Source organism: Euleptes europaea, chromosome 2 (assembly GCF_029931775.1).
Source record: "Euleptes europaea isolate rEulEur1 chromosome 2, rEulEur1.hap1, whole genome shotgun sequence".
Classification (NCBI taxonomy): domain Eukaryota; kingdom Metazoa; phylum Chordata; class Lepidosauria; order Squamata; family Sphaerodactylidae; genus Euleptes; species Euleptes europaea.
The window spans coordinates 102,872,029-102,892,525 of record NC_079313.1 but is presented as its reverse complement, the minus strand read 5'-3'; the positions used below and the strand labels follow the sequence as shown (position 1 = coordinate 102,892,525).

The 20,497-nt window shown below is 46.0% G+C and overlaps 1 protein-coding gene across 1 annotated transcript in view; it reads right to left on the bottom strand.

The window, feature by feature from the left end:
• The window catches only part of LMOD1 (leiomodin 1), a 47,079-nt gene extending 34,565 nt beyond the window's left edge, over positions 1–12,514 (bottom strand). The window contains exon 1 of the mRNA XM_056844858.1: positions 12,243–12,514. Coding sequence (XP_056700836.1) covers positions 12,243–12,482 — 240 coding nt within the window. The 5' untranslated portion in view covers positions 12,483–12,514. The remainder of the gene's footprint in view (positions 1–12,242) is intronic.
• Positions 12,515–20,497: the final 7,983 nt, after the last annotated feature.

The window sequence follows — 20,497 nt, the reverse complement described above, 5'->3', positions numbered from 1 at the left end:
AACAGGTTGGGTTATAATCAAACTAAATCTAACTTTGAGATTATATTAGCCAAGGGCAACAAGGGATTGATAGGTAGGGTTTATAAATTACATAGAAATAAACTTAGAACAGGAAAGGATTAAACCAGTGATGTTGAAATGGATGCGATATTTGGGGCATAATATAGATCTGGAAATATGGGAAAAGTTATGGAAAAAAGAGTTTAAGTTTACCATCTCAAATGAAATAAGAGAAAATTTATATAAAATGTTTTATAGATGGTATATAACTCCAGTATTATTAAGCAAAATGAAAAAAGATGGTAAGACTTCTTGTTGGAAGTGTGGTACGGATATACCGTATATACTCGGGTATAAGCCGACCCGAGTATAAGCCGACCCCCCCAAACTTGAGGCCAGAAAAGGGAATTTCTTATTGACCCGCATATAAGCCGAGGGTCAATAAGAAATTCCCTTTTCTGGTAAAGCTGCGCTCTAAAATGGCGGCCGCCATTTTAGAGCGCAGGGAAGATCTTGCCCCTGCCCCAGGTCGCCCTCCCACCGGCCTCCCGGGACCTCCCAACCCACCCCAACCCACCCCGACCCCAGTGCCATTCAAGGGGGGGAGGGGGGAGAGCCCCTGAACCCCCTACTCACCAGGAGAGGCGGCGGCGGCAGCAGCGGCGCAGCCTTCCCGGCCCTGCAGGAGGCCGCTGCCGGCCGGAAGAACCCTCGCGGGCCCGGCAGGGGCGGCGGCGCGGCCTTGCCGGCCCTGCAGGAGGCCCCTGCCGGCCCCTGCCGGCCGGAGGAACCCTCGCGGGCCCGGCGGCGGGGGGGGGGGGCGGCGGCGAGGCCTGCCTGCTCCCAGGCAGGCCCCGCTGGCCGCTCCCAGGCCGCGGGAAGGCGAGCGGGGAGGCGGCGGGGGCGGCGGCGAGGCCTGCCTGGGAGCAGGCAGGCCCCGCTGGCCGCTCCCAGGCGAGCGGGCCGGCGGCGGGGGGGCCGGCGGGGGGGGCGGGGGCGGCGGCGAGGCCTGCCTGCTCCCAGGCAGGCCCCGCTGGCCGCTCCCAGGCCGCGGGAAGGCGAGCGGGGAGGCGGCGGCGGCGGCGAGGCCTGCCTGGGAGCAGGCAGGCCCCGCTGGCCGCTCCCAGGCCGCGGGAACGCGAGCGGGCCGGCAGCGAAGGATGGCGGCAATGGTAGGTTTTCCTCCTCCCTCCTCCCTCCTCCCCCCTCCCCTCCCCTACCGTATTGACCCACGTATAAGCCGAGTTGGCTTTTTTCAGCCCTTTTTTTGGGCTGAAAAACTCGGCTTATACGCGAGTATATACGGTAGGTACATTTATGCATGTTTGGTGGTTTTGTAAAAAAATTAGGAGGTTTTGGAGATTAGTTTTGAATGAAACAAATAATTTGATTAAGTCCAAAATTAAGAGAGATCCCGCTTTTTGTTTATTGGGTATTTCAAAACAAGATTTAGATCTAGGTGACAGAGTCATATGTCAATATAGTTTTGCTGCAGCAAGAATCACAATTGCTAAAAAATGGAAGCAAATAAATAAACCTTCAATTAAAAAGTGGAGAGAAAAACTATGGTTGTATATGCGGATGGCCAAACTTACAGCTTTTCTACATGATAAAGATATGGAGGATTTTAAATCTATATGGTCAAAGGCCGCCGCATATTGGGATAAATCGGCAAAAACGGATTTTGAAACTGTACTTAACGAATTGTAGTATTATGTGATTCTTAATTAACTATAAGATGAGATTTTTTTTTTTTTTAATGTAGTGTCATAACACCCCAACGGAAGTCCAATGGTGATGGGCACTGAGGTGGAGGTTGGGACTCAGGGCACTATGGAGATATATATTAAGAGAATGTATCTTTTAATTATTAGATAATTAGTGCTCTTTGTATTTCTGTTTGGTTGTTTTGTTTGTATTTTATGTTTTTTTTCTTTTTTGTATGTTTTATTTAAAATTTAATAAAAAATTTATTAAAAAAAAGAATTTCAGTTGGGACACATCTGTCAATTGCACTGTTCTAAGGCGATGAATTTTCATTGCTGCTATACAAAATTTCGCAACCTGAAGAGTGGTCTAGATCTAGACATGTGTATGTGGTTGTAAGTCCCACTAATATCAATGAAGCACATAGCTGCCCTTATTTGTTTGTTTATTTATTTATTTTAATTGGACTTTATTGATGTGTTTTATTAGACTTATAGCCCGCCCTCCCCAGCAATAATTACTAATGGCAGTTGCTTAAACCTCCACCTATAGCAGCTCTCTGCATGGAATGAACCAATTTGATTCATTCACCTGAAACAGAAGCTGACGTTTTGAACACCACTGCAAACCATTCAATGTGGGCTAAGTGGTGGCATGCCAGACTTATGCTAAAAATTTAGGACTCGCCTTGCTGGATCAGACCAAAGATTCAGCAAATCCTGCCCTCTATGGACAACTGTGACCAACCACATGTCACAGGGAGCTCACAAATAGCATTATGGAATTAGTCATCCCTGCTGTTTGTCTCCTTCTATCTGGGATGGTCGTCCTCTTCCACCGAGCGTGCAGCTTTGGGAGGGACGCACCTGGAGCGGTGAGGGAGGTAGGGGACACCCGCCTAGCCAGCCAGACCAGCCGAATCAACCCTGGTGATCAATGGGGTGACAGATGTTGCAGCCAGATCGCCCTCACATCCACTGTTTGTCTCCAGCATCTGATACACAGAAATATCCTTTCTCTGATTATGAAGCCAAGTGAACCAACATATTTGCCATAAGCAGGGTATGGCCCTTGATAGCAAAACAGCCACCACGAGCTAAGAGCAGCCTTATGCACTGGCCCACACTTCGATGCAAGGTTCTGCGAACTGCAGCCAAAGAAGCTACTTGCCACTACTCAGGCAAATTCTCATATCACCCTTTCATCTTGGGCTTAAAAATCAATTTCACCACTGCATTAATTTACTTTATCAGCCACAAAGAACAATCCATGAGGCAAAGTACTACAAACTGTGTGATCTTGCAGTAGTGCATTTCCTTGAAGCAGGATAAAACTCTAACTGCAATCTCATCATGGCAGAAACCCTAATTTCCCAAAGCATTAACAACAGCTGAATCACATACCCCTCTGCACAACCCACAAAAAGTAACTGGAAGGAGGTGGGGGCAAGCAGTGTGCAAAAATGGTAGGACCTCAGCTGTGGCCAAAGCCATATTCTCTAGAAGTCATTTCACTCCTAAGAAAGTACAAATTAAAAATACAGAACTTTAAGATTATGGTAAATGGAGCCGGCATCAAGCATACCATGGGGTGTGGCAGCTGCCAGGGCTGCAGGGTTGCCAACCTCCAGGTACTACCTGGAGACCTCCTGCTATTACAAGTGATCTTCAGTCGATAGAGATCAGTTCATCTGGAGGAAATAATGGCAGGTTTGGCAATTGGACTCTATGGCATTGAAGTCCCTCCCCTCCCCTCACCACACCCTCCTCAGGCTCTGCCCCAAAAACCTCCCGTCGATGGCGAAGAGGGACCTGGCAATCCTACAGGGCTGGGCCCAGGGTTTCTGGCAGGGCCCAGTGTCACAGAGCCCCCCGACCACATGCTGCTAGGGAAGGACCTGCAAGTGATGTGCAGTGGGGGCACCTCTGGAGGGCACAGTGGTGGGGTTCCTATCTGCACACATTGCCGAGCACTATTGGGGAAAGGACAACTAGTCAGTAGGAAGGCTCATAAATGGATGTGGGCGGGAAGGACACACAGGCAGGTGGGAATGTGGGTGGGCTGGAAGGAAAGCATGAGTGGGGGAGTCCTGGTGGTGGTCAGCGGAGGAGAGGGGGCCCTTGGGCACTCTCTGCCCAGCCCCCCCCAACCTGGAACCAGTCCTGATGGTAAGCCCTCTGACAGGGAAGAATGAAAGAGGCACCAGATATTTCTCAACAGGTGAATTTTCTCCCCATGTGTGAGAAAGTTGCATGTTATAACAAATTTGGCCCCTGTTGCAGCTCAGAGCTGGTGCTTCAAAAGTGCTAATCTCCTCATTACCAACAAGTTCTTGGAATAGGAAGGGAATGGATGGGATTCCCCCCCCCCACCCTCCCCAGGGATAGAAAGAAAAAAGAGTCAGCTTGCAAGATCTTGTTACTGCAATATGATCTAAAGAGCTAGATTTACCAAACAGTTGGATGGCCAGCCAGTGTGCTTTGTCTTCTCTAGTTTAGTACCACACAAGTCTGAGCTTTGAGCTTTGCATAGAAATGTCACAGCCTGTACCTCTTGCAATCCATTGGCTTCTGACCCCAATGCTGACTACTATTTTTCCTCTGGGCCCATATGCCAACTGAGAATACACTCATGCATCTGATGTACATCTTTTGTCATCGTAACTACACTTTAACCTTTGCTGCTAACCTGAAGGCAAAATCAATGAAACGACATAACGTTATTCTGCAGTGTGCATTATTTCAGATCCAATTTCAAAACTGATTTAAAGCAAAATCAGGAAGACATTGCACTACTGGCATGTTTTAAGGCATCATTTGAAAAATTCTGCCTCTTGCAGACTGCACCTGAAGTCAAATGTTCTCAAACTTTTCGAAATCATTTAAGTCTCCCTACGAGCAGCAAAACAAACACAGACGATTAGTGTGCTTAGCACAAGCTACCTTCTTTACTTTGACCTGGGGTATATTGTTCATAAAGAATATAAAGGCTATTTGACCCCACAGCACATTATATATTTTTGAGAAGGCCCCAAGAAAGCAAAAACGTTATTGAAAGTAAAAAAAAGTTATCCCCTAATCTCCAGTATTGATAATCCATATGAGGATAATCATCCTGTCATACTAACTGGGAGATGGGGTGGGGTGGGGGGACAGCTTACATGCAAGAAAGAAGCTCTGTTCATATAACAAACGTGTGTAGACTCTATTATGTGTATGTGTGTATGGGGGGGGGGCAGCAAAATTATAATTTCTATAGTCCCTGTCCTCCACCCATCGAAAACAGCCTGTGAGCATAAAGTATGTTAGATTCAGCCTTTTTGGATCAGTGCTTGGAGCAGACGGGGAACAAAGTCTGGACCGTGTGATCTTGCTCATGCCTTCATCCATTGACTTGACACATCTTTGTTGTATAAGGAAAATGCTCATGCCTTCATGGAAATCTTCCCATGTTTCCTTCACCCTTTGAGAGGCACAGGTTCACATTCACCATTAAATACGTTGATCTCTTGATCCAAAGAAACTGAATTCTCACAAAACTACTATAATAACTTAGATAAAGAGCAGGAGAAGTTTTACTTTTGACGTGGTCGCCCATCTCTTCCATAATAGTCGTCCTTAATAAGCTGGTGCATCTTCTCAGAAGCAGAACATCATTAAACTATGCTCAGGATTTCTAGTGCCAGAAGAGGAGGATCCATGTGTGTGCGCGCACACACACACACACACACATACAAACAAAACAAACCTCCCCTGGAACAACAGGCAAATAGCATCCCCCCAACATTTGAGCAATGGTGTAGTGGTTAAGAGCAGTAGGTTGGAGTGGTGGATTCTGACCTGGAGAACCGGGTTTGATTCCCAGCTCCTCCACATGAGCAGTGGACGCTAATCTGGTGAACTGGATTTGTTTCCCCGCTCCTACACATGAAGCCAGCTGGGTGTCCTTGGGCTAGTCACAGCTCTCTCAGAGCTCTCTCAGCCTCACCTACCTCACAGGGTGTCTGTTGTGGGGAGGGGAAGGGAAGGTGATTGTAAGCCGGTTTGAGTCTTCCTTAAATGATAGAGAAAGTCAGCATATAAAAACCAAGTCTTCTTCTTCTTGAGGTCAGGAAAACAGTGCAGGGAGGAGACTGAAGTCTCTTCCTTCCATGCACAGCAGTCCCAGTCTGAATTGGACCTGTATATGCCTGGGAAGCACAGACTCCCAGAACACATCTGCTGACCCAACCCAGGGACCGAAATGTGCACAGAGCTTGGCCACATTTATGAAGACTTCTGCTGAAGAGGCCACTTTCCTGCTTTCTCTGGAGAAGACATAAATCCTCCATAGCGTTCAAACCATCCTGAGTCACATGAGAAAAAGTTTGTTCTGTGTTCCTCTTCTTAAAACGAGCTACTTCTGCATTATGTTGCTATTTATCATTCCACAAATACTTGTATTCCAGTAAAAACATAGCCAACATTGTTATTTATTCTGTAGATCCAGAGACTCTGTTTGCAAAGACTTATTTTTGAGAGGAAAAATCATTTTACACCTCCTCTCATTCAAGAGTGCAGAGGCAGCTTATAAACTTAAAACCACAATATAAAAACATAATTCTCTAAAAGCACCACAACACTGAAAATGTCATCAATAGCAGCATAAAGCATTGATTATACTTGTGCTGAACAAAAGCATAAAAAGATAAAAAGCCCTAGAACAATAAAACTCAATAAAAACAGGGCAGCAATCATGTACAGAAAAACAAAATGCCAAGCAGCATCATGAGGGCAGTTCTCTCAAGATAGGCAAGATCTGTTCTCTATGTAAAGTACTAAGGGGTAATGTATCTGCTGCAATTTTTACCATTTTTTTGGGTACAAATGTGTACATTTTATACCAGTTGAAGCATCTGAGAGAACCAGCATAGTGTAGAGGTTAAGAGTGGCGGACTCTAATCTGGAGAACCGGGTTCGATTCCACACTCTTCCACATGAAGGCTGCTGGGGGACCTTGGGCCAGTCACAGTTCTCTCAGAACTCTTTCAGCCCACACAGAGGCAGGCAATGGCAAACCACCTCTGAACATCTCTTGCCTTGAAAACCTTACGGGGTCACAAGTCAGCTGTGACGTGATGGCGCATGCGCATGCACGCGCACACACACACACGAAGCATCTGGATGATCTTTATAGGCAGCTCCACATAGAGCCAGTATGTTTAACTCTAGCTGGTGGGAAGGAAGCTCTGCATAATTATTTGCAGGATTAGAGCTACAAAGAAGCATTCTATGCATGCCTTACAAAGTCTATGCCAGGTACAGCTGCCAGCTTTTAAAGTGGTCCGTCCAGCTGTCCTTTAATATCAGTTTGATCTGCAGCAATTATCAGGTGATGTTATTTTGACTCCCAGCCCTGAAAAGCTTCTACTACCCATTTCTGCATATTAAGCCACTATTAAAAGGACAAGCTGTTTATTCCCTGGCCAGCTGGCAACATTAACGGCAGGCCAGTTCGAACTAAAACCAACCAAAACGTTAACAGTGGCTCCCATGGGGTTAATAGACTTTGTTTTCGCTTTCACCTGAGATTGCACGAGGGTTGCCAGCCCCGGGTTGGGAAAGACCAGGAGATTTGGGGGGAACAGCCAGAAGAGGGTGAGGTTTGGGGAGGGGGGACTTCAGTGGGGTATAATGCCATAGAGTCCAAAGCAGCCATTTTCTCCAGGTGAACTGATATCTATAACCTGGAGACCATTTGTGATTCTGGGAGATCTCCAGCTACCTCCTAGAGAATGGCAACCGTAGTGCAGGATCATAGTGGTAGTTAACCACATAGCAGACAATAATATATGGCTGGTAGATAGCTTGGTGGAACAGATATTGTTCAAGGCTTGATCTGCAGTCTGCTTTCCTTCCAGTTTCTCCCCTTTGAAGTTTAGGATGCTTCCTGTTTATCTGAAGTGGGGCAGAAAAATGAGCTATACAAAATGATCATTTCATTTGAAATACCCCAGTGCTTTTCCATCCTGGCCTTCTTTCAGCTGCAGCCTGTGACAGAATCACACACTTTTGTGTGTGTGTGCCCTGGACCCATGGACTGAGGCAGGCTTAGAAGGCTAAGTGAAGACAAATAAAGAACCTACAGTTTAAAAGTCATCATTTAAGGGGCTTGTTCCACATGATGTATGCAAAGAGAACAGTGAATGCACAGAAACAATCCAAGCTTCCATCTACATATCTTTATATTTAACTGCCAGAAATTAATACATATTTCCAAAGATTGCTAAGAAGATGTGAATGAGATGGATACCCCTTTGCTACCAGGATCAGGGCTTAGAATGGTTGCATTAAAAACAGTCTGCATATCTAAGAAAGTGAAAGGAGCTAGAGTGAAGGGTTTTTGCGTCTGTTTTACCAAGGAAGGCTAAGGCAAGTGAAGTGTGCAGTGGGGGAACCTATGATCTCCATCAGGGGTGGACTGGGAGAAAAAAAAGGCTGTGTCCTGGCCCTGGGTGCCCGGCACCAGGAGGGAGCAAGCGCGCGCGAGAGAGAATCTGCCCAGCCAGTTACATGGGCCTTGGTCAGGAGCACCTTACTCTGCTCTGGGCAGGGTGAGGCTGGCTGGGCATGTCCTTCCCTGCCCCATGCAAGTCGAGTGCCTCCAGCTTGTGGAGGCTGCCCTTTGGTTGGGGTCAGAGTAGCCCCAGGCAGGGGGCTCCCCCCTCCCGAATTTCCCCCAGTGGTCTGAATGCCCAATCTACCCCTGATCTGCATGCAGAAGATCCCAGGTTTGATTCCTTGCATCTCCAGCTAAAACGCTGTCAGGAAGCAGGTCTGGGAAAGACCTCTGCATGAGATACCAGAGAGCGTCTGTCAGTCCATGTATACAATACTAGTCTGGGTGGACCCGTGGTTTGACTCAGAACATAGCAAGTTTGCATGTTCAGCCAGAACACTCACTGCAAAGTAAATCAAAATGATATTGGGAGAGCTTTGCAAAAGAGATACTCATCTTATGCTTGATTTTAGAGGCGGAGAGAGAGAGAGAGAGAGAGAAACAGCTGCTTCTGATACAGGTTGAGATTCTAATATACTTCCTGTCCAAAACAGACTGATCTTTCTTTCTAACCAGTTCCATTTATCATATCTATAGGAAGAAAACAGTGCACCCCACCCCTTCTACAGTTCACTCAGGCCGTTTATGCAGGGACGTTTCCCTGCTGTCACCCCCACACCGCTACAGGGCTTCCTTTTGATTATGCATGCCTTTTCCGTCTTGCTCTCCCTGAGTGTTTTGCCCACATTTTCCAGATTCTGGCTAAAACAGCATCTGGAAAACAGGGGCAAAACACATGGGAAGACGGTCGGAAAAGGAATCAGAAGGAAGCCCCGAAGCAGTCGGCAGGGGTGACTGCAGGGAAATGTCCCTGCATAAAAGGCCTAAGAGCCCATTTCTCTCCTCCACTACAGAGGCTGTGACTCAAGAGGCTTACACTGCAACTGCTGCATCTTCTGCAAGGCAAGCAGGGCGTTGTCTATCTTAGTCATAAGATTGCCAACCTCCAGGTACTAGCTGGAGATCTCCTGCTATTACAACTGATCTCCAGCTGATAGAGATCAGTTCACCTGGAGAAAATGGCCACTTTGGCAATTGGACTCTATGGCATTGAAATCCCTCCCCTCCCCAAACCCCGCCCTCCTCAGGCTCCACCCCAAAAACCTCCTGCCGGTAGTGAAGAGGGACCTGGTAACCCTACTTAACCATCATGTGGTTCTAAAAACTTACGTTGCCGTATTTGTTTTCTGGTTGGGCTTTGTGCATTGGTAACAGCTTCATGTTAGGCAGACATTTATGAAGCTCTCCTTTGCCCAGCATCTTAAGCACGTTTACTCAGAAGAAAGCCACACTGAGTTCAGTGGGGCTTACTCCTTAATGAGAGGGCTTAGGTCTGCAGCCTCAGTGATGGAAATTGCTCTATCTGTGAGTCCTCCCTCCCTGTCACGTTAAAGACATAAGTGCAGCGAGAAGATGGCAACACCCCTCCAAGCCACCTTATTGCTCTGTTGGTGGTGGTGGTGGAAGAAAGTGCCATCAGGTCGCTACTAACTTATGGTGAACCCGTTGGGTTTTCAAGGCAACATGCGTGCAGAGGTGGTTTGCCATTGCCTGCCTCTGTGATGACCCTGGTGGTCTCTCATCCAGATACTAACCAGAGCCAACCCTGCTTAACTTCCAATATCTGATGAGATCAGGCTAGCCTGGGCCATCCAGATCAGGGCGATTGGTCTGTTGCACAAGTGTGAAGAGGCTATCATCACTCTGACCACTATGGTAGGTAATGAAGTTTCCCCTCTCCCTGCCAATGGCTGCGCTTGCTCAGGACTCTTTCCAGCAACAAAGCTGGAGGCATGTGAGAAGAGCCCTCCTGCATCAGACCGGCAGCTGCGTCAAACAGTGGCCAACCAGTTGTCCTGCAGGGCCAGCAAACAGAACGTAGAGGCTGAGGACTTCTCCTGGTTTTGCCTCCTAGCACTGGTGTTCTCTTGGTTAATGCCTCTGGATTGATTGATTTAGATATTGGTGGATGTGGAGGAGATGCCTGGCAAAGTTTACGGTCAGGCTGCCAATAAAGGATGATAATTCTATTGCCACATATGCAAATGCTTCTAGTTTTATCATACCCACCAAGAAAGATTAAGGCATTACATATATTTTATACCACTTAATAGCTTGTATAGCTCTCTAAACCTGAGATGTGCTGTTCGTATTGATGGGTGGAGGAAGGAGAAAGACCCACATACTGTAGGCCCCCAACAGTTGGGGCATAGGGTTGCCAGGTCCCTCTTCGCCCTGGCGGGAGGTTTTGGGGGCGGAGCCTGAGCAGGGCAGGGTTTGGGGAGGGGATGGACTTCAATGCCATAGAGTCCAATTGCCAACGCAGCCATTTTCTCCAGGTGAACTGATCTCTATTGGCTGGAGATCAGTTGTAATAGCAGGAGATCTCTAGCTAGTACCTGGAGGTTGGCAACCCTATCAGAGCACGGTGGGTCAATGAGGAGCATGGCCAAATGACAGAGCATAAGCTTTGCATGCAGGAGGTCCTGGTTCAGTCCTAAGTGTTTTGAGTTAAAGGATCTCAGGGAGCAAGCCTTGGGGAAATCCTTTCTCTGTCTGAGACCCTGGAGTCCTGCTGCCAGTTCAGGTAGATGATATTGTGTTGAAATAGACCCAAATTCTGACGGTATAAGGAAGCCTTGTGTGTTCAGTGAACAAAGCATATCTTGCTCAGTCTCTGATACAGACACAAGCCCCCCCCCCCCCAGTATTTGGAGGTAGGATTTGGCTCTACCTAGGTGTCTCAAATGTTCATGAAACTGTACAGATGAGTCCTAGGCCTGAAGTAATGGGCAGGTTTAGACCCACAAGTCTTCTCAGGGCTGATTTAAACATTACTCTGGCAGGCAAGAACAACTTGCCCATATAATCTTGCACATGCCTAACATCTTATTTGACCTGCACTGCTCTGCATGGATTATTGCTTAGCATGCAGGGTTAGCACAATGCCCACCTGGGCTATGAATCTCTGCATGATACAAAGGCACTCAGAGCCACTGAGAGCCCAGTTTAAATTAGATATTGGGATATTGAAAGGCTGCACAGACCTTCCTAGTGGCCTGAATCATGTTTAAATCATACAGCCCCAGGCAACTGCTCCTGCCACTGAATGACTCACTTGATGGCCTGACCCCTCTTCCATGAAGAAACTGCAAGAATACCGCATCCCTTCCACCACTGCTTGCAAGGCTGCTATTTTTGGCTGGCCCTGTTTCTGAATGTTTAACACATACATTTTGCACAAGAAACTATTCTCCGCATGGAGACTGATACTGGAAAAAGCTTTACCATTAAATTTATGCATGTCGAGCTGCTGTTAAAGAAAAAAGACCAGCTAAAAAATGTTGGCAATCTTATCATGGGCTCTCTCACTGACTTGCAGCAACTACGCCATCTCCCAAGTGCAGCTGCTGAAGAAGTGAGGCTGGATTTCCAGAGTCAAGGTGGAGGCCAAGACAATGGAGGGGGGTGGTACATGGGAATGCCCAAACCTGGAGCTCCAGCCGGTCCTGAGAGGGAAGCGCCCCCTGCTGGGCAGGAGGATGCAGCGAGTGTAAGACCTCCAAGTGGGCGAAGCTAGGAAATTGTACTATTGTGTCTACACCAGCTAGTGTTTTATATTTCATAGCTACGAGGAATGTAAGAAGGAATTTGTGACAATGCAAGGCAGTAAGTTACCAGTCTAATGCTTGCAACCCAATGCTTTGATCATTTTCGAAGAGTTTACATTTCACACTGTTGCATTTAATGCTGAATTTTAGTGTGCTGCTGCACCTTAGCATGGTAAGAGCCTCTGTTTAGGAGGAACAATTGTCATCTTTTCACATAGACTTTCCCACTTCTGTCCCTTGGGCTTTGTAGCTGATCAAGGATGTGACCCTGTTTTTCTGCTGCACAAATACCCCATCCCTTTTCCCGTGGCAATAGAAATAACTTACATCTGCTGTCTTTTCCTTCTGAAAAGACTTCTTGGGCTCTTTTTCCCGGTTGTACTTCCCACTCGTTTGCTTGTCAGTTTGGTCTTTCTGCCCGAGCCCCAAAGGAAGGCTTCCGTCCGTGTCAGATGCATCCAGCTCTTTTTCTAGCTCTTCCATCTCCTCCGGAGACAGAGTCGACAATAAGTTGTCAATGTCTGGATCTTCACTGACTTGCCTTCTGTATTTGGCTACCTTGGACATCTTGGCAATTTGCTGGTGAAGTACAACTCAGATGGGACTGTGTGTTATGTGTATAGGGGAAAAAAAAGTAAAATAAAAGTAGCAGTTCAACAAGATTTCTGTGAAAACAGTCCAGTGAAATCAGGTTCTTCTTTGCTTCACTTCGGAGGTGTTGAAATGTTAAATGTAAGCAACTGCAGCTTCCCTACAGCCTGGAATATAATAGTTATACAGAAGGGGAACAGCTGGCCAATGAAAGACACAGCTGCAAATCCTTTCTCAGCTAGACCAATCAGACGTGGTGGGAGGTGGAGCTGCTGCCTATCTGAGGAGTTTGAAACCTGAGGACATTCCAGGGAATCTTGAAGAGCTTCATGACCAAATTTAGTCCTGAACATTTAGCTTTTTAACAGCAATGGGAGAGAAAACATGCAAAAACCCAAACCAAACAAAACCCAAGAACATGCAGGCAAAGTCCTAGATTCAGAAAGCAAAACAAACGTTTACAGGGTGTGTCTAGAAGTTGCTTGAAGTTCTGACAGCAAATGCATCCAAAGTGTTTCTAGTATATTTGCTGGGTCCACATCACGTTGAAAAAGTTTGTCTGGCATTCAGCACCCATGTAATTAACAGCTCTCTGCTCTATTTGGCAATGAAATATGGGAGAGCACAGCATGCTTGCGGTTTTTACTTTCCATTTGTTTTAATACATGATCTGCCCTTCCTTTCAAAGTAAATGAGCATTGGGTGTTGCTGGTTCTCCTCTGGATGGTTATCCAATACCATCTTTTCATCAAAATAAATGAATGGTTGGCCACTGTGTGAACAGACTGCTGGGCTTGATGGGCCTTGGTCTGATCCAGCATGGCTTTTCTTATGTTCTTAATGGAGAAAGGGGCTGCTTTTTATTCACACTTTCAAATAACAGTTAATTAAAAAGTCTATTTAAGCCAGCGTGTGAAGTGGCTAGACTGTTAGAGTAAGATCTGGGACACCCAGGTTTAAATCTCTGCTCTGCCATGAAGCTAGCTTGGTGTCTGTGGTCTGGTCACTTTCTCTCACTCTCTCTGCCTAACATACTTGACAGGGTTGTTGTGAGGATTCATGAGAAAGAGAACAGTATGCTGCTCTCAGTTCTTTGGAGAAAGGGTGGGATGAAAAAGTGCTAAATAAAAAGCAGTTGTGTGCAAACGTCCAGGGAAGCAAACGTGATCAATCTTAGCAGGGAATAAATCTGCACAGGATCAGACTGCATATATACATTCAAAAAATGTAGCACTGTGCTAATACTATTTGAAGTCCCCCGAAACGTGCTGCTGGAAAATAATTCATGAACCTAACTGCAGCTAGTTTAGAAATAGATGGACAAGTTCTTAAAGCAACCAAAATTATTTCCAATATTCAACAACCAGTAAACCCATTAGGATTTTACATTTATTCATGTAGTCCATTGTCTACTTTTGTTTTTCTGGGCAGCAGGGAAGGGGAGCTAGGCAGCAAGGGGAGACAGTGACTCAGCATAAGCAGATTATGGTTCATGGTTGGGACATCATCCAACCACAAGAATTCCTCCAAATATGATTGTCCCAGTTGGTGTATTTGTGCTTAGTGTTTCTATTTTCTGCCTATCATTATGGCATCTTACTGGTTTAGAGAGGCCTTTTTTTGCTTCTATATAACCAGTGTCCTACTTGCCTGACGTAGTTTATTATCTGTGGCTGTTTTCATCCTAAGAAGGGCAGGGAAATACTTTGCTTCATTAGCTGCCACACAGGAATGACAGATATGGGGGGGGGGGGGTTATGACTTTCCCTGAGGCCATTTTGAGGTATGTTGTCATCCTCAAGCAAGGCACCCTTGGATCTGCTGCACTCTCTCCCTTCTCTCTGCTCAACTCTTGTTCCTTACCCTTTGGAAGAAAGCAGAAGGATCCTCCTCCTCCACTTCCCATCCTTCTTTCAGTATTGGGCAGCAAGCCACACATAGCCAGTAAACCTTTTTGAATCCCTGTGAGATCCCCTCATCTTGGGAGAATTTGTATGCTGTTTTGGCACCTCCTTCTTATGCTGCCCCAAGCAGGTGCTTGGGTAGCTTGGTGGGAGAAATGGCCTTGTCCCCCTCCCAACAGCTAGACTAGCAGCGCAACCCTAAGAACACTTTTACGGGAGTAAGCCCCATTGAAAAGACCCAAGTAGGAATCTGAGCGGATCTATTTAGGATTGCTCTCTAGACCAGCCTTCCTACCCTAAAGATGATTGAAGGAAAGGCTTTGTTTTATACTAGCTGGCAGGCAGGTGGGCAGGCTGCAGAGATGGAGTGGAAGACTTAGAGGCAGATGTCCAGACTTTGTCTCCCTGGTGAAAGGCAGTGAGCTCATCTTACAGACAAACTGAGGAGAGGGGGATTTTTTTGGGGGAAATTGATGTATTTATTTAATATACAAACTGAATGGATAGAGGCAGAGGCTATAATTAAGGAATGGCTTGTATGGCTTGTATCTATAATTAAAGTATGGCTTGTACTAGTCAAAATGGATACTAGTCATGATGCATTCCTATTCTCTCCAGGATCAGAGGAGCATGCCTATTATATTAGGTGGTGTGAAACAGGCAGGATGCTGCTGCTGCTGCAGTCGCCTTGTTTGGGGGCTTCCTAGAGGCACCTGGTTGGCCACTGTGTGAACAGACTGCTGGGCTTGATGGACCTTGGTCTGATCCCGCATGGCCTTTCTTATGTTCTTCTCTTCTCTTCAGTGTGCTCTATTATTGCAGCAAATTAATAGAATTTCTCTGAAAATGGCCCAACAACTGCTAGATAGGCTTTTCACACAGATGCTCTTAGGAAAAGAGGGGAAGGCTTAGTCAGACCTTATTCGCACCTGAGAGGTCCTTGTTACTAATTGCTTGTATGTGCAGGCTAGTGAATAACCCTATCTCTGTAACAGATGTTTAATCAGACAGAGACGAGAATTAATCGCAAATGGGGTTGTGAACCAAGATTTGTACTCTCTTGAAGCTTATACGCAGAAAGCAAACTTTGCAAAGCAATACAATCACAAACATTGCTCCAGGGTGTGGCACTGGTGGTTGGGGCATAGGAACAATTTTGTAATTCATTAACTTGAGAGCCAGATAGGGTTGCCAACCTCCAGGTGCTAGCTGGAGATCTCCTGCCATTACAGCGGATCTCCAGCCAATAGAGATCAGTTCACCTGGAGAAAATGGCCACTTTGGCAATTGGACTCTATGGCATTGTAGTCCCTCCCCTCCCCAAACCCCACCCTCCTCAGGCTCTGCCCCCAAAACCTCCTGCCAGTGGCAAAGAAGGACCTGGCAACCCTAGAGCCAGAATTTAACTAAAGGCATGCAAATGAGCAAATGTGCTGATGAAGAGAAGTGTGTGTGCTGCATCAAAGCGAAGAGAACCAGACCTAGCTTTAACTAGCAGCGTGGCACAAGCCAAATGCAACACCCCCTAGAGCTGATACACAGTGATATTTGTGGACCTATGAAAATGCCAACCCCTAGTGGAAATAAATATGCGCTAACCTTTATTGATAACTTCTCAAGATACACTGTGACCTATCTAACTAAAGAGAAAAGTCAAGTGCTGGAAAAATTTAAAGCATATGTGGCAATATTCAGTAACAGATTGCAAAGAAAGCCACTAGCAGTCCACAATGATAATGGGCAGGTGTTCATGGGACATGGGATGAGGAATTATTTGACTGAACAAGCAATAGAGCATCAGTTTACAGTCCCATACACTTCAAAGCAAAATGGTGTAGCAGAAAGGATAAACTGCTCTCTTACTGAAATGTCTAGATGTATGCTCATTAAGGCAGGGCTACCTGACAATTACTGGGGAGAAGCAATCAATACTGCTACCTTTAGTTACTAAAGGTGCAAGTAATACACTGTTTGAACTGAAGTACAGGCATGAACCCAGCCTGAATCATCTAAGAGTGTTTGGATCAAAAACCTACACTTACATTACTAAAGAAAAGCAGACCAAGATGGATCATAGAGCAAAAGAAGGCATCCTTATTGGCTACGTACTGGGATGCAAAGGATACAGAATCTTCAACCCAGAGACAGAAACAGTCAAGAGCTGGAATGTGGTCTAGATCTATGAAAGGGAGAGATTAAGCAACATGGAGAAAGTAGATATCAGTGAACCTAAACCAACAGAGAAAAATGAAGCACAGCAAATGGAAACAGTGCTGAGCATAATGGACATCTCACATTATGCACCTGCAGAACCCAAACAACCAGAAGGGGATGCAGAACCATGTGTCAGATGGTCAGCCAGATCAACCAAAGGAGTACCACCAAGAAGGCGTTCTTCTCTAGCAGAAGCTACACCTAAGCCTTCCACATGGGAAGACATAACAGGAATGCCTGCACAAGAAGCAGAAAAATGGAGAAAAGCTGCAGAAGAAGAGATTGAATATCTGATGAAGAACCAAACATGGACACTTACAAAATTACCACCGGGGAAGAAGGCAGTAAAGATGCAAGTGGATCTTCAAAACCAAGCATGACACAGAAGGGGAAATACAAAGATACAAAGCCAGATTAGTTGCTAAAGGGTACTCTCAGAAGTATGGAGAAGACTATGATGAAACCTTTGTGCTAGTGGTGAGACATACATCAATAAGAATATTGAGCACAACAGCAGCAAGGAAGATGTATGTGGAGCATCTGGACATATAGAGGAACCCAAACCAGTACAACTCTTTGAAGACAACCAAGGATGCATAAAACTTGCACAGATAGAGAAGATCAACTCAAGAACTAAACACATGGATGTGAAGCAACACCTAGTAAGAAACACGCAAGAAAAAGAGCTTGTTGAGGTGCAATATTATCCTACAGAAGATATCATTGCAGATGCACTCACCAAGCCACTTTCTTGCAAAAAGTTCAAAGGTCTATGTAAGAAGATGAATCTTGTGGACTTTGTACACTAGACCTTGAGGAGGGGTGCTGGAATACATAATATTTGGTATACAAAGAAGAATAGAAGACTACCCTGCAGAGGACAGCAAGAAGGCGATAGGATAGTGAGGTCAGCACCTTCTCTCTTGTTGAGTGTCATTCCTTCTCTGTCTCCAGACTGCTACTCTGAGGGCAATATCCTGTTTCTTGGAAGATCTACACTTAGTCACATACTCTCAGCTAGTGATGTAGTTAGGGCACTATCTCTGACTTTACTATCAAGTATGTTAGTTCCTGAATAAAGCTTAATCTACACTTTAATCAGGATGTGCACCTTTGCTGTGTTAATTACTCTGCCAACGAAAACAACATATACAATGTAATTCCAAATCTCACTTTTTTCAGGGGGTGGGTGGCACCCTGCTGAATATGCTTATTTCCTCAGTATTCTGCATACATCAAAAGCACCACTTCCTTCAGTCTTTCTCTGAACATGGTTTGTTTCACACACTCAGCCGGACTTTGGGATAAGTAGAGCTGTGCTGCTGCTGCCAGCGTCTCTTTGTGTCCAGGAGTGAACTAAACAGCTTATTCCTTCTTCATTGAAAAGGCTGCATGGCTTTTAAAATAATAATAATAACAAATATTCTTAAATAAACAAATAACACCAAGGAACACTACCTCCGCCTTCATAAAAGCTTGCTCGGAAGCAAGAAGAGCAAGAGGGAATGCAACAGCTGTGTGTCCTGCCTCATTCCTTTACCATTCCCCACACCCTGCTTCCTTTCTTGCCTGCCATGGGACAAAACGGGAGTCTTATTGCTTACTTACAGCAAGCAGAGAGAAGAGTAGGCAGGAGGGGAACTGCGAGGAGGGCAGCCACTGCACAGTCTCTTGCTTCCTCAGAAGGTTTAAAGGCAGAGGCTCTGGATTAAAACCTGGCCACCATAACCAAGCAGAAAACATCACACTGGGTGTCTAGTATGTCTGTTAACTCCCAAAAGCTTTGATCAGAAAGCTGTAGGGCCTATAAGGAAAGAAATGAAGTCTAGCATGCCCATTTTTATGGCAGGCAATAGAAGGGAGGTTTTCTGTACTTTAAAAAAATATAGAAGAGGCTGTTTTGGAAAGCATGGCTTATCATAGCCAAGAGCAGAAGTGCTGAGAAAATTCCTTATCCTGCACAAATTCTAACAGTATAGTGCAAGTGAACCCTGCTGTCTTAGTGTATCTGATTACTCTATATATTTGGGAAATGAAGTTTTAAAACTGCAGCAGAACTAATCCTTTAGGACAGGCCTAATAAATCTGGAGTTGTCCGTCAGTGTTTGAGCTTTGGGATTACACTATTTTTTTTCCACAGAAACTGGCTGCTCCCTCCCTCCCCACCCTGTCTTTTCCTAAATATTAACTTTACAAATTATATGCTCCATCTGCTGGCAGCCTCTGCTATTGCAGAGGTTTAGAACAGTAACTTCGGGGGTGGGTGGGGAGGCAACCATCACTTCCAGCCAGTGTTGCTACAGGGCAGTGGGGGTTTTCATGCAGCCATACAGTCTGAAGAAAAAGAGGACTCATGGTCAACAATCAGAAAACTCTGCCTCAGGTATTATTTGGGGACACTATTAGAAGAACCAACAGCATCAGTCATACCAAAAGGGTTCGTGTCACCTGCACAAACCACAACGTTACTCCTTAGTGTGTTTAGGATTGAATCCTTGAAGAGTCTTTAACAGTGGATTATCATCGCACACAATATAGTGTATTTTGTAGACATTAGTCACATTTAAAGAAAAATATATGCTTGAAAATATGTTCTGTATGTCTACAGTATATATGATTTATCATCTAATGCTGTAGGTTGTCTTACACAAACATCTTCATAGTACAGTTTGTGTGAGCAAAAGTCTTACAAAGTACTCACTTATTCCAAAAGAGAGGGGGGAAATACATTTCAGTGCTCCCCCAAATATCTATTTTTTCCATTTGAAAAGTGAAATCTTCGAGGACAATTTTTTCTCTCCCCTGAATTGTTCCAGTTTCCCGTCCCCCCGCTGGGCTTTCGTATCTGTATCCAAGACGGGCACCCATATACGACAGTGTAAGGGTGTCACCCCGCCTTCCCTCCAGCTCCCATGCAGACGGCAGAGGAGGGGCCCAGCCTGTCTTCAGGGGGAGTTCATTGTCCAAGTGGCCCAGGCAGTCTGTGGGGGCTTTGAATCAGCAGCAGCACATGGCAAGAGACGCCAGCTATGGCGTGCACCTGTGGTTCCTCCGTAGCTCACCTCCAAGACTGTGGAAGGGGGAGGCGAGAGGGCCTCCTCCTCCACTCAGGCCACCGCCGCCGCATCTGCAAAAAGCCATTCGCCAGCGGGGCGGCGCAGGGGGGGAAAGGCGCACCCTCTCCCTTTTGGTGTGCGTTGATAAACCCGTCTTGCTTACAGTCTAGAGAAGATAATTCACAGTGGGTCGCCGTGTTAGTCTGTCTGCAGTAGTAGAAAAGGGCAAGAGTCCAGGAGCACCTTAAAGACTAACAAAAATATTTTCTGGCAGGGTAGCTTTCGTGAGCGCTCACGAAAGCTCCTACCCTGCCAGAAAATATTTTTGTTAGTCTTTAAGGCGCTACTGGACTCTTGCCCTTTTCTACTACTGCATTTAATATTATCTCCCATAAACCTTTAAGCTCCTACCCTGCCAGAAAATATTTTAGTTAGTCTTTAAGGCGCTACTGGACTCTTGCCCTTTTCTACTACTGCATTTAATATTATCTCCCATAAACCTTTAAGCTCCTACCCTGCCAGAAAATATTTGTGTTAGTCTTTAAGGCGCTACTGGACCCTTGCCGTTTTCTACTACTGCAGACAGACTAACACGGCGACCCACTGGGAATTATCTTCCCAAGGGGAGTTTGCAACAATAGAGAGCCAGAGAAGCCGCTCCACGTCCTTAAACAGCCCTGTCCATTGGTCACTTCCGACTGTAACGGAAGCGCGGGCTCGATGCGCCGCTCTAGATTCCCCCCCTCTATGGTTTGCAGCCTTTGGCTCCGCCCTTGAGCCTCGGGGACCAATGGCTGCGCGTTCTCGCCGGTGCCTG